Source organism: Morone saxatilis, unplaced genomic scaffold, assembly GCF_004916995.1.
Source record: "Morone saxatilis isolate NCDOM2014 unplaced genomic scaffold, NCSU_SB_2.0 Contig17, whole genome shotgun sequence".
Classification (NCBI taxonomy): Eukaryota; Metazoa; Chordata; class Actinopteri; family Moronidae; genus Morone; species Morone saxatilis.
The window spans coordinates 25,008,558-25,024,009 of record NW_023339729.1 but is presented as its reverse complement, the minus strand read 5'-3'; the positions used below and the strand labels follow the sequence as shown (position 1 = coordinate 25,024,009).

Below are 15,452 nucleotides of genomic sequence, written 5' to 3'. Positions count from 1 at the left end.
AATCTCTTTTTCAAGGGAGTCCTGGCCATAAATGATGATTCTGACAAAGGCCATACAACAATGATAGCAATCATACAGGCTTAGTAGTGTATGCTTGTTAAACAGTACTAATATACTGTATACTGTATTGGTATCATCCGATCTGCAGAGTTCAGGTATCAGTCGGTATCGGTACATGTGCACACACGGAGCACGTTTTGTAATCTCAATCTTTTGTAAATTACAAAAGTATATTGAGACTAGTCTTTATTACATACTCTGAGATGAAACCATGTTTCTCTCCTCTGCCTTTCTGTGTTGGGCTTTTATTGTCCCAAATAGTGGCCTGAGCCCTGGCACACTTTCTCAGAGTTGCACTCAGTTACTTGCTTTACCTTGAGTAGGCGAGCTGAGTAAAGTGACTCATGTAAGTAGATTTCTCATAAAATCCTTCAGTATTAATACCCCAACCAGAGAAAAAATAACACCCACAATTCCAAATCAAATTGGTTCAACCATGTATGAAAATAACTGAAGCTGAAAATACACACCGCTATGCTATTCTATTGAAAGCATCAATTTGACGTGGATGTTGGTCAAGTTTACAGAGTATGCCTCCTGACAGTTTTCACCCTTTAGGAAGCCCCCACTCTCAGAAATGCTGGTGTAAAATATCTTAAAAATAACAACATTCTGGGTCAAATGTACCTTTCTGAGGAAAATGAGTTGAAGGCTTACCGTAGCCATCCACGCATCCGCTTTTAAACTCGCCCTCAAACCTCATCCCGTCGAAGCGAGTGAAGACGCCGGCACCTTGAAATTTGCCCTGAACAAATTCACCTTCATACCTAAAAAAACATTCACATGAAACACATTTAAAAATTAGAGAAAGATCCCACATTCCTATAATAGCGCTTTCTAACTTAAATAGTTTAAGAGTTGTAAGGAAAAGAGCTGAGGGGAGGGCGAGGAGGGATGCTTTTCAAAAGCACGAGGAATGCTTTTATAGGTACGTGATCAATAACGACATTGTTTGGAATTTTAGGCATGAAAATGGAAAATGGGAAAAGCTATTTGTGACTTACATAGTATCAAAACATTTCTTAAACATATAGAGCTTAGAGCGGCAGCAGAAAAATGCAGCACATAACGGTGTCAGATCTGTTCTGCATGCAGAATCTAAAACGCTTTCTAAAATATCTTGTTGCTCTTTTTCAGCTTCTTAAAGCAAATCCTTAGAATCACACACATAAAGGTGACAAATGTTGCATTTTTTATTACTTCTCTGCTTGCTTCTCTGCTAGTTCAGAAACGGTGAATTAGAGTTGACAGAACTACAGCATAATTGACTCCAGATAATGCAGTGATAATAATATCACAACACAGCCAACTACAGTGTGTGAAGCAGCACAACAAACACATCTATGATTCTGTACATCATGACTATTTATAATCAAACATTCCTCTTTATACAAAGAACTTTTACAGGTAAAATAGTGCAGAATTTCAGCCTTTTTTGAATGAACAGCATGAAAACAGTGTGCCTGGGTGATAAAACAATAGCAATATATATCAGAAATAGACACAAAAGCAAGAAGAAAATTGTTCAATCCAACATCAATAGTTTCACTTAAATGCAAACCATAAAAGCATATAACCAATACGCCCTGGCTCATAAACAGCCTTTTATATCTCTTGATAATGGAGCGTGCTATGAGTGAATCACCATAGCTGCTTCCACTCTTTGGAATATGAAACATGTCGCAACCTTCATCAGTAACATCTCAAGAAACAATCCAGAGGCAGTGAACGACGGCAGCAGCAAAAGTACAATACAATCTGTGTGCTCTCTAGAAACTAGAACTAAGGCATTGTCTGCTACCTGCTGGGCATACATACACATACGCAGAATGTCTGTGTCTAGAAACACTGGTTTAGCGGTGCTGTTTTGGCTGGTTTTGGTTTTGATTAGTAAACTTAGATGGAGAGGATTTTCCTTAATGTTTCTTTATTTCAGGTAGTTAGTTTTAAGCTCTAGGAGTTCTCTTTTGGTTATATGTATTTAATTTAAACAATAATTCCTCTGCAGTTTTTGCCTCACCTTTTTCTGTCTGTAAAAGAAATCTGATCTCCTTATAATAAATAACTGATTTAACTTCTCTTTTCCCTTTACGAGCTGGGTCGTAATAAGCTTCACAATGATAAAAAGTAAAATTAAATGAATTAACTCAAAACCAAATTGATTTAAAAAGGAATCATTAGAGTCTTACTTGGGCTTAGGCACAGTAACATTTAACTGCATTTGATTTTTCCCCAGATTAAAAGGAATTTTGATTTAGTGCTCAAAACACCATCAGACAATCTCCACTTTTTCATATAAGACTTAGGAACCTATTGAAGCGGCTGTGACCACAGCAGCTGTCCCCTGCATGTGAAGGAACAAGGTCCAAACTTTTCAGAGCCTCCATTCAAGCCTGTTCCATCAAAGACGAGATGTTCTGCGTAATACTCATTAAACACTTGAAAACATGTTCCCTAAGCTAAGCTGTTTTTTTCAGCACATGTCCTTGAACAGGCTACACTTTGTTTCTTAAACATTTCACCTCCACTAAACACAAATTTAAAAAAGAGAAACCCTCTGAATTGAGGAGGAAATAATTTCTTTTATTATCTATTATAAGGGTCACAGAGTGACATCTTATAATTAAAGTCTTTTCTGATAAATAAATTAAAAAAGTGTAGTAGATGTTTCTGCAGCAAGGAAGAACTTTCAAAATGTTGAGCCGATGAAAACAATTTAAAAGTAAGAAAGGATCTTTCTCACTTTCTGCATATGTGTGGTTTGTTGAGTGAGCCGTGGGGTGAAGGGTGGGAGATCTAATTTTGTGCTACACTAAATGTCATTGGCTTCTTTCATTATATTTCAACATACAAAAAAGACTGAAGGCACCTGAACTCACTTTTAACGACCTTCCTGTTGGAGACATTAATAATTGTAATGACCATGAAACTTTATCAGAAAAAGAACTGACACAAATTGAACCTTTTTGACAATCAATTCATCATAATTCATCACACAAAACCTCCAGCTTCTAAGATGTGTTGCTTTTTTGCTGTTTCTGGGGTTTTTAACTTTTCGTCCAACAAAATATGATATTTGACGAAATCCTTGGCTTTAGGACTTCATGCAAGAAGTAAAATACGAACAAATTTTCTCTGATTTTGGTTCATATCCATAATTTAATTCTTATTTTGTTAGAACTGATTGATTTCTGGGATTCACCAGGCTTTTCTTGTTTTTGCTCTTCTCTTCGGTAAGAGGACATTTTACGAGTGGTTGAGTTTTTAAACTTGAATGATGAGTATGATAGAATAAGATTACATTTTAAGTTTTAGAGTAATTAAAGTGATTTTTTTGGAGTTTGGACTATGAGACGGCTGCTTTTAGATTGGTGCAATATATATCATCAATAATTCAACACATTACTATGCTTATACTTATATTTATATATTTATATTTTTTTCTTCTACTCTGCATCTAACTATTTTAATAAATTTATTTTTAGTCTGCATACGGCACACCAGCTGCCCTTATACAGTGTTTAGGGGGCGCTACCTATGCTAATATCAAACAATCCACCCCCCTTTATTTCATAGACTGAACAATGAATTAATTCATCCTAAAAATAATCTGCAGAATAACTGGTAATTAAAATATTCTGTATTTGCAGCCCTGCAGTCAACCAGGGCCAGGGGTTTCAAAGATGAAGAATTAATGGAGCAGAAGTTAATTAGAGCTGAAACAACTGATGACTTGATTGGCAGAAAGACTATGGGCAAATATTCCGACAATCAATTAATGATTTCAGTAATTTTTCAAGAAAAATTGTGAACATTGTGGTTCCAGCTTATTAGACGTTACTGCTTTTCTTGTCAAATATCATTTTAAAGTGAATATCTTTGGGTTTTGGACATTTGAACAAAAAAAGACCGTTTTAAGACATACCTTGGGCTCTGAGGAAGTTGTATGGGTATTTGTTTCTCCGTTTTCATTGTCATAAACAAACTACTAGCAGAAATATAATTGGCAGATGAATCAATAATAAAAAATCGTTGGCTGTGAACATGTCTCCATCTATGACAGGTTGTATTGCTGTCAGGTAAGCATTATTAAAATATTAAAATAAACTTGAAAATGAAAATGAAGCACAGACAAAACAAACAGACAGATGAAGCAGAAGAGTGATTTTATTTTTAAAGGTCAGATAAACAGGAAGTGAAGCACAGACCTGGAGCCATCAGGGAAGACCAGCACCCCACAGCCCTTGAAGAGGCCGTTCTCAAACTGCCCGGTGTAGCACGTCCCGTCGCTGAAGGTCAGCTGACCCAGGCCATGACGCAGACCTGCAGCAGCAAGCACACACAGCAGAGTTACGTGCCTTCCATTAACTGCTTTTCACAGACTCATTTAGAGTCTGAAGTTTCTAAAACAAAAACAACAAGACACAAAAAAATAAGAGATGGCAATCAATCAAACTGGACTGGATGGTAATTATGAAACTGTCAGGTTGAAAGTGCCAAAAAAAAAGCATGAGCGACCATCGTGCGTCAAAACATGAAGCCTGGATTGTCATTAGATTTGTTGTGTTTTTGTGAAATTGATCTTGTAAAGTACATTTATACTACAGTAACAGCTAATTAACTTTAATTGGGAATGTATACAGCTCCAACTCAGCTGACTTTAATTGATAGAGACGCTGGAAGAGTGTCAGTAAAGGGTGGAGAGAAAGAGAGAGAGAGAGAGAGAGAGAGAGACAACCAGCAAAGGGCCACAGCTTGCAGTCGAACCCTGGGCAGCTGCAGTAAGGACCCAGCCTAGATACATGGAAGTTCTAGCAGGTGAGCTATCAGGGCACCCCTTATTATATTCTATTTATTATTCTATTTAACCTTGTGCCGGCCTTACAGTAGAAACTCACTACTAAGTCTCAAAAACCACAAAGACAAACAGCATCGCAAAGAACTAAAAGCAAACTTCAAGAACCACAAATATACACAGGAATAACAACAAACTACAACGTGCCATAAATGATCTACAAATTACCGTCAAACAGTAAAAACAGAACCACACTGGAATAAAAAGTCACAAAGCCTGAAAAAAACATCCACCCAAGAAATTTAAAATGACTACAAAATCTGTCAAAAATAAAACAACTTTGTCATTTTTGTGCTCTTTTGGTAAATTTTTAACAAACCCTCCAAGACAAAACAAAAACAAAAACACCAAATGGAAGAATGAAACCTTGGTAAGATGTGAGCGTATTTGGCTTTTTGAGATATTTATTTCCGAAGTTATTGACTGGATGGTTTAGAAAACAACCTTTTTCTATGGTGCAGAGCTCTAGACAATCGTTCCTCAGGGTTAAATGATGCATTCGGACAAATGAGAATATTGCATTCATCTGACTTACACTTGAACCTGAACAGAAAATAAAGTGGAAACAAAAGCAACCCTACTGCACAGCTCAGACATTGTGCGTGTATTGTTGTAGTTATTCTTTTTGAGAACTGAGAGGTTAAAGTCCAATTTGGGATCAAATGTTTACTGAGATACATCAATAATTCAAAAGCACAGTTGATTGTATGCTTTAAAATATAACATTTGCGGAGGTTATTTTCCTTCTGCTTCATACCATGAATTGTATCCCTTGTGTTCATTTTATTTATGTCATTATTTTGGAGCAACGCTGACATCTCCTTGGCATGAATCCCAGTACAAAAGATCAAACTGGAACCATAACAAACAGGGTTGAAGCCAAAACATGACTATGAACTTTCCCCACTTCCCCTAAACAAAAAGATACAGTTCTTCTAAAGGCTGCAAGCCGCTGGAGGTAAATAAAATGACACTGTGGTTTATTCACAAAATATCTATAGGCGCAGATTCGTGCAGTAAACAAATCAGATTTTTTCTTAAAAATAAAAAATATCTGTAAATGTATGGGTCAGGGCTGATGCACACAGACTCTTAGTATGGCTTGTGGAGCGTTCCAGGCCATAAGACAGGCGAATAGCTGAATACAGTGAGTCACACCTGAAGAACTTGCTTCCCAGCACAAATGTCATTTGAGTGGCTGAGTGTCGGACCTTGATAGCTGACCTCTGCAGTGGGATGTTCTCAGTGCTGGTAGCTGTTTGAACAGTGTCCCCATGTATCCACTGATGGCCTGACATCCAATTAAAGAACAAAGATTTCCACATGGGTAAGAACAAATCAGCGGTCGGTGCCCCTTTCATGAATCCAAAGTAGGATTATTTTGATCTATTTCAATTTTTATCAACAAATTTAAGGAAAAACATTTGTGAATGAGGTCAGATGTTTGCAGAGTTAGGGATACAATACTTAATTGCATTCCCAAAGCAGGTTTATATATATTTTTTTATATATATATCTTTATCTAAAGATCCCTTCACAGTCCCACCAGAATTTCATGTGCTTTTATTTGTCTTTTTTGTGATCAATAAGATCTTAAAATCCATTCAAACACCGGTTCCTAACTAGAGGCCATGAGCAAACATCCAATCGTTCCAGTTTTTCCCAATGAAGATGTCCTAACCTGCTCCATGTGTAAAAAACTCACATGCTCCACCTCCAACCAGCTAAAAATGTCGGCAGTCAACATGGGCACAATGATCACGTGATGTACAGCACCCTTTTCATAAGGATATCATCAAAAAGCTCGGGGTTCGGAAGGAAACTGGGGAGCTGTTGGAAGTTAAACTGTCTCCCACTATACAGAAATGTTTTTGTGCTCTACTCGCTCACTCGCTGTCTGTTGGGAGGAAGAGGTGTAAAACATACTGGGAGTTAAAACAGGTGTGATGTGGCTCTGTTAAAAATCCTTGCAGCTTCTTGATAAATAGGTCTTTAGTTAAGAGTAAAAAGTCTGTTGCAGTTAGGGCACAAGGGGATAAAATAATCTAAAATGGTCTATAAGAAGGTGTATATAGTGCATATATGTCTTATTTCTTGTCTTGAGCTGCTGTAACCAGCAAATTTCCATAGTGTGGGATCAATAAAGTCTATCTTATCTTTGGTATGATGCTCAACACTTAAACTCCTGTCAAACTAAATAATAATTAACTTACTTACTAAGAATAATGAACTGCTTTTGAATATATTAAGACTAATTGGAGGGTAAATTATAAAGTGTGTTAGCTTGATTGACAGGTTTCTTATCCTACCACAGTCAGCGGTGGTGGTCAGAGCTGGTTCATCCCGATTCACCCATTTTGATTTTCTCCTTCGAGACAATTGAGGAGAATAAGCGGTTAACCCTAAACACATATTTCCATGTTGTTCTACAGTTTGTGACGAACTCAGCTAACGGGTGAACGTATAAAGAACACAGAAAGAAAAAACATCCAATAAGGTTCGGACAAACTGCAGGTTAAATCTCAGCATGAATAACACACGAGACTTTCAGAGGATTACTGGAAGGTGTGCAGGAGTTTCTCTTGGTAAAGCAGAAGCTATTATGGGAAAAAAATGTCAGAAGGCAAGTACATTATTATTTTAAGTCAGAAGTTGAGAAAAGTGAGCTGCCCCCTTTCATTTTACGCCCTCTAAGAATGTTCCTATGAAGGTGAGACCCAGTTTTCCCAGTAATTCTGCAACTAATTTCCAGGATCAGGAGGATGGCACTCGCAGGAGACAGGGAGGGAAAGAAGTGAGCATTTCTCCTTGCCAACCTCTATTAGCAGGCCCAGCAGGCATTAGGAGAATAACTGGATGTGAGGCACAGTTGGACACGGGCTGAGGAGGTCCTGGGTTCCTCATGGCAGCTGTACGCGAGGAATCGGATTTACTGTGAGCTCGCCAAGTGGCATGAAACCGATGGAGAGGAGAGAAGTGGGGAAGATCTAGTTGGAGGGGGGCAGGGGTTTGGAAACCCTAACACGGATTGGGATTTACAGGAGGGGAGGCGGGCTGCGTGGCAGGGGGTGAGGCAAGGGTGAGCCTAGTGAGTGTTGTCCCCTGCTCCCAGCTAATGGCAAAGTAAATTAGGCAGTCCATCTGTCAGGGCTGCTTAAAGTGCTGCTCTCTGCCTAATCTCAGCGGGGTTTTCACGGGAGATTTGGAAAAGAGATTTGGCAGAAACTAAATCGGGAGCTCTGCATTCCATTTTCAAAGTCTTTCTTCCTCTGAAACATCCTGCATCCATATGTGCAGATGTGTGTGTGTGTGTGTGTGTGGGCGCAAGCAGGACTCCATTAAGTATATATGGTAAAGAAGAGGGCCAACAGGGGCTTAAATCCAACTCTTCGGCCTGCGGGAGCCCTGACAGGCGAGTGAGAGCCCCGAGGAGGAAATTTCACGGACTAGCCGCTGAAATATGACAGTGTGTGTGAGTGTCAAAGAGGCTGCGGGCGTCTGGCCTCCAACGCCGAGAGCAGTGTCTTCCATTGAGCGTCAGGAGCATCAAAGTATGAATGGTGTTATTGAATATAATAAAATCAAGTGTAAGCACTTTACAGACCACTATGAAGCTAACAGTTTAGTTTTTACTGGGGGGACAGATTATGAGTGGACTGCTGCAGCAGGGGACAGTAATTTCCTTTCCGTCTCTTTGGATTTGATCCCTCCAGACAGTCTCTAATCTGTCTTTCAGCTCCTTTGTAACGCCTCCCTCAAATCTTGTGTCGGGTCATGGTCTCCGGCTAATTACGGTTTAGCTGAATTTGTCCGGCTTTTATGTCAATCAATAGCGGTAATGCATAGATGTTAAATGACTGCATGGGCGAAGTACAGTAGTAAATGGCTTCTGGCTAGGCCTTGGCTGTTGTGGATGTACCCATCCGACTTCCTGTAACCTGATAGCCCCCGGGCCTGTCTTCAACCAGCGCTCCGCTGAATTATTCATGTGACACCGTAGACCTCTGTCCGACACACACCTACATGTTTGTGTGCAAACAGTGACTTTGCATGCATGGACGCAGAGACACGACACGCGTCAATCTGTGTTCCTGACAACACCTCCCAACACACATTCAATTACATACGACAGAGCAAAGCCAGCGGTGTTAATTCCACTTGAAATCAACAGAATTTGGCATTTTGGACATGCCAGAAAAAGAGTGTGTTTTATGAAATGATATGTGAAGTGCTACAAAATATATTCCAATTACTTAAACTCTGTTTACACTTGGAATTGCACAAGGAGGGGAGATATTTAATTAAAAAGTTATTAAGCTGGTAAAAAAACACATTTATATGTAAATGGGTGAAGAGGGAGCGATATATAAGTCTTTCTCATGATAAAACTGACTTTGTTCAAGATGCAAAACAGCAACACTTGCACAAAATGTGTTATGTTTCCAAACAATTTTAGAATATGTGTGATAAGAAGTTATAAACTCAAGGTTCTTCCTTTATTATGGAGTGTTAGACCGTATCCATAGTGCTGCCGAACCATACAGGAACAACTGAAATAGAATATGGAACAGTTTTTTAAATGGTAAATGGATAGCTTTACTCTACATCCCACGTTCACACACATTCATACGCTGATGGGAGCATCGGGACCAATTCGGGGTTCAGTAACTTGCTCAAGGGTACTTTGAAATGCAGGTTCAGCTGCCGGTAGCCTTTGAGCGGAACAGTGAATTAAATAACTTTCTCTCCAGTCTATAGCTAGCTAATGTTAACTATTAAAGATTTAAATGCAGAAACCTAGTCTATTTGATCACGTTGGCGTTTATAGTTGACTAATGTATGTAAACCTGCCACCGTAAGAACAACAGGTTACATAACCTCCAAAACGGGCCACAACTTAACTGCACGTATGACGCACACACAGAAATAGCACTACACCTCTGACTGTATCTTTCAGCCTTTTTCACTAAAGAAAGGTGCAGCATACAAAAAATGTACGTTAGATTTGAGTTTAGGACATTTTACCACAGATCCAATATTTGTTCCTCAGCTTTCAATATCACAAGATCTTCTATCCTCCCTCTCATGGAACTGTAATTTCCATTTTTCTGAGCACTTCAACCACTTTTCTTCCATGTAGGCTTAAACGTTCTGATGAAGACTGTGATGTTTTGGGAATAGCTACTAAGAGGAGAGATTTTTTGAAAATTTAATCATCTGCAGTTTTCCTCTCAACGATCATGTGAAACGATTAAAAGCTCCAGAACAGGAACTGTATTCTTTAATATATATAGTGAATGTATGGTATTTCTACTTTTCTTGTATTTTAATGATAATAAATGTGACAATAAATCGACACAGTGCTAATAAATCCTGGCAGAACAGCTAACACAGAGCTGCATCTGCTCTATTAGTGGACTAATTTCTCCAGTCATCACTTAGAAACGTCTGTGCTAAAAAAAAACACACTGCTGTGAACGAAAACCTGAGCATATCAGAGCATCGCAGCCAAACCAGTTTAACAGTTTTTTGCTAACCGTGCACAGACCGTATGTTTCTCCCCGCAGCTTCACGCCCGCTTTAGTGCCAAACTTTTGTTCTTTGTTTAACCTTGCCCTTAAGGTTGTCTAAGTGTTTTTTTCAAACTGCAAATACTGGTTAAGGTAGTGTGATATCCTGTCTCAGCGGGCTCACTGGCACCAGATGGTCTGTGTGTGCATATGTGTGTACATTTTCATGCCGTTACTGACTTCAGTTTGACACCCCTTTCTGTTTTTTGCTTATTAAAAGCAATCTGTGCCACTGCAGGTTTCATTTAAAAGCCAGCTAGCTTGGCTGTTGTGACTCATTTACAGTACACCCACTTTTCTTCTGAGCCTCCAGCCTGACATGAAATCTCTCCGGTCACTCCTTAAAAGCTGCTAGATACAACTTTCTTTTAGCACAATCTTTTTTTCAATTACATTTGCTGATGTTCCCATTTTATCCTAATAGATATCCTTAAGACTGAAATCAGCCCTGCATTAAAACAAAGCAGGGGGCTGCGTTGTTCAAGGTATCAGTGAGACATGAAATATGATCCAGGAAGTCCAGCTTGAGTAACAGATTAATGTGTTTAAAGGATTATCAGACACCCAAACACCGCACAATGGTTTGTTGGGATTTTACAAATCACAGCAGCAACAATTTTATTGTAACTGAAGAAAATATTGAGTGTGTTCATGTTACAAAGTGATCTACCAGGAAGGTGCCAGAGCAGTGCCTTGCCAGAAAACTTGCTTGGTTCTCCTGCATTGACCCCCTTGCTGCAGGGCTACAGTCGGCCTGAACGCGACCTAACTCAAGTGTAAATCACATCTCTCTGGCTTCTACTGAAGCTGTGTTATGATAAAAAACACTGCATTCACAAGGAAATATTACCATAGGGAGGCATCTATAAGGCCAAATGTCCACTGTATGATAGCACTGGCATCAGACACGTTCCAGAGGAATGCCTGCTCTGCTGTGAAAACGTCTATGCAACACTGCTCTCAAACTCACAACCTTATCTGAAATTCATCGCATCATTATTATGACAAATGGAACAAGACTTGAGAATGAGCAGCAACCTCAGGAATGTACTGTCGGTGGGTGCGTTCTCAGTCTGTGAAACATAGAGGGGTTCCTGTGGATCAAACAGAAGTTGTTTGCATGCAGTCTGACTTTGCATTGTGTGAATCCTTGAGGATCTGTGAGGATACACACAAATGAATGTATTTCCTACCCCTCAAACAAACAATTATACTTAAAAATTTGAAACATGCTTTGTGGACATCCATCCAACATAGGGTTAGGTTGTCACTCACTTTTTAGATGTTTCTACCAACTTAAAGGTCGGGTAAGCAATTCTAGGTAATTGAATTAATTCTAGGTGCACTTTTTTCCAATGTAGTGAATATCTCCTCACAGCCTGCTAGCTTTACGCTCTGTGTGTGCACAGAAAACAAATCTGGTTGTACACAGCCCTGGCTCTGTCGGATCGGACCGAGCCACACAACGCTAACTATGCACTCATGCATTAGCTGCAAAGAAGCAACTTAAGCGACATTATGCTAACCCCCAACCTAGCTAATGGCGGTTACTTTATCTGCTATGCCGTTGTTTGCTCTATATCGAGGTCTTTTTGTCATGTTATTGGATTTCTCCAGAATCACTTACTGAACTGAAGGAATGATTGTGACTTAATTTTCTATTTGGGAATCAACTGTTCCTCCAATCCTGTAAAGACTTCTTATAGCCCTTAATTTGACTTGGGAGAGTCAGATAGGTCTCATATGGACATTTGGTCCCAGGTAAGGAGCCAGACTAGGCGCTGCAGACTGGCACCGTTGGGAACTTGCCTAGATATGGGAGAACGGGTTCTCATTTGGGATCCAGGCCCGGAAAGGGAACAAGCAAGTGCCTGGAGGCTGGGCCTTCACCGCTGTGTTAGTCTCCCGCAAGGCTCGGTGTAGATGCGAAAGAAACACTTAAAAAACTTCTGAACCCAACTAACATACTCCGCGTTGAAGGGATAGTGGGAGAACTTGGGGAAAGCTTTGTCCGATCTCACTGAGAGCGGAGCCGAAAGGCTCCACAGTCACTCGCATTCGCTCTGCGTATTGTTGCGCTGTCTTGGTAGACGAGCCTCTTCTTTATAGTTTTACTTCCTGGTTATGTGGTGACCTATGCGCAGTAGTGTTTCTACTTTCCCATCCGCGAGTTCCCACTCGAGTTCTCTTCTCGGCTCGAGGGAAGTTTTACAAATGTAACCCTCAAAAAGATCAAACACAATAAAATAAGTAAATAATAAAAGAAAATAATAAAACTATTCATGATCAAAAGAATTTACCTTGTTTGTCAGTTCGAGTGGCCACTGGTAAAAACTGGAAGCAAAGCTGAGCAGCGCGGCTTTATCCAGTTCTTATAATTCATCCATGGTCATACTGCTCAGCCTTGGAAAGTCCAAAGCAAGCACGCTGGAACAAAGGCTACAACTCTTGATATGAAGGTGGCTGTTTTCCATTACTGACCGGTAACCAAGTGCATTAACAAGAAAAAGACCCATCTCCTCAGTTTCTGTTTTGTTTTATACACGACTTTTTAATACTTAATTATTTTACATGCATTACATAATTCACCTTTTTACCTACATTTTATTATTATTAATAATAATAATAATAATAATAATAATAATAAGAGACCCAGCACATCTGAATTCCTTGTACATTCACCCTTACTGTCACTGACAACTGATGTGATTCTGATTGTTGTTCCTGTTAGGAGTAAATTGATTGAATTCTGTCCATTTACATTAGTATTTATTTGGATTTTTCAACAGACCCAAATGTGTTGAAATGTTCTGAAAAATGTTCTCCTGACTGTTCTTGCAACCTGTTTAAAACCTGTAAGATATCTATGCTTCACCTCTCATTGCCTCTTTCAGCCTGTGCTCTCCCTCACCACTGTCCTTACAGCGACTGACCTCAGATCAAGAAACATCACTAAGCTGTAAACATGTCCCAGCTGGTGTCTGTTAATGCAAATAAAGTGTGAGCACTCCACATACAGTATGTCGCTGTTATTACATGAATCACATACAAGTGCGGTTACATGGGCTCAGTCTTACATGCATTAGTGTCTTAATCACACTGAAACAACACGTCTGCTGTACATGCAATTGCAGCCAGTGATGGAGGATGGACGGGTGAGTGAGCAGGTCAGTCTTGCCTTCTTTCCATTCGCCGTGGTACTCCTCGCCATTGGAGTAGCTGAAGGAACCTCGTGTCAGGGTCATGGGTCCTGCTGTCACACAGAAACCGTGGTCACTACCTGGAGCTTATCACCTGATGCTCTGACATCCTGACACACACACACACACACACACACACACAGAGCTGGGACACCATGGGTTAATTGCTAGTTTTTGAACGCTGCAGTGTATTCACAGCCAGCCACAGAAACTGCCCCAACAACCCCAAACAACAAGACTCTTCAAAGACTCTTCAGGGATAAGCTCCCATTCAGCCACATGAGCGTTAGTGAGGCCCGACACTGATGTTGGGTAAAAGGCCTGGCTCACAGTTGTCGGATAGAAAGTACATATTACTCCTTCAATGATCTTACTATTAATAAAACCATTGTTTAAACGAACTACAAGGAGTTTTTAACTGGCTATGAAACAGTCACTGATGCAAAAGGAAACGAGACCATAAAGGAGAAGATTGGTTGTTTCTATAGAGTTATTCTTAATCAGATTCCCCTTGAAATCAATGAAACATAGTGGTGGAAACACTACCACTTTTGGCCACAGGGGCCGCCAGAATCAACACACAATGAGGGTTCCTTGTTGCTGCTTTAAGTTGTAAACTGTTGAAACAAGCCCATCACCATTTCACACATGGTTTCTTTGTCTGAACACAGACTTACTGTTCATTAAACACAGAAAATTATGAAATCATCATATCTGAGAAGCTGGAAACAACAAATGATTGTCACTTGTGGTTGATAAATCACCCAAAAAATTAATAGATTATAAAAAAATGTGCCGATTTAATGTAGCTTTTGGGCGCACTACCCCGGTACTTGGTATTTAAAAAGTTTGCTACGCCACCCAACTGCTACTGGGAAATGTAGTTAAAGCTTAGCTACATGTAGCATTGGTACTGGCTGGAATGTCAATCCAGGAAGTGAAAGTGATAAAATGTATCCTCCTCTGGACAGCTGATGCACGTCAGCACTGTGCAATAGGACAACAGCATATCCTGCAATGACAAGTCTCAAGATGCCAACAGTGTGTGAACCAGCACAGAAAACAACAGACCTTTTTCACAGCAGCCATTTCTATATAAATAATAGGATAAACACAGGTGTTACCAATGATGTTAGTTAAGGTTCCAGTCAGGGTGCTGCTACACTAAATGGAACAAAATCCTAATTATTCATTTATTATTATCGGTAATGCCTGTGTTTGCCCTACTATTTCATATTAAAATGGCTGCTGTGAAAAAGGTCTACGCAGCTGATTTGATGCACGCCACAGGCCACAGGTGTGTTTTTACATTTCTAAATAGCAGTGGACCACCTGGCATGCAGGGGTGTCCGCACGCTTTGGACCACACACTGTAGGGCAGTAACGGGCAGATAAGGTGTAGAACTGCCTCACTGTGGGGTCCCTTACCTGACCCTGGGCCCTACATGACCTGCTGGTAACGGCGCTGTGGTAGGGCCGAACACACAGAGGTGTTTTAGTTTTATTAATTTAGTCTTCCCCTTTGTGATCAGGGACCCCCCCCCCCCTTTGTCTCCTGTCTGTGTTTACTGTAGCTGTTTGACACTTTACATTGCCAGTTGCACACACAGCTATGTTTACTGTGCGTCTCTGGGGGCTCTCCTCCCCTCCCCTCTCCTCCCCCCTCCTCTCCTCTCCTCTCCTCTCCTCTACTCCCCTCCCCTCTCCTCTCCTCTCCTCCCCTTTCCTCCCCTCTCCCCTCCTCCCCTCTCCTCTCCTCCTCTCTCC

The 15,452-nt window shown here is 40.3% G+C and overlaps 1 protein-coding gene across 1 annotated transcript in view; it reads right to left on the bottom strand.

Moving 5' to 3' along the window:
* LOC118326435 (MORN repeat-containing protein 4-like) overlaps window positions 1-13,738 on the bottom strand; it is a gene marked incomplete at its 5' end in the record, with an annotated part of 18,730 nt that extends 4,992 nt beyond the window's left edge. The window contains 3 exon segments of the mRNA XM_035659428.1: window positions 718-827; window positions 4,269-4,383; window positions 13,664-13,738. Of these exon segments, the coding sequence (XP_035515321.1) occupies window positions 718-827; window positions 4,269-4,383; window positions 13,664-13,730 (292 nt within the window).
* Window positions 13,739-15,452: the final 1,714 nt, after the last annotated feature.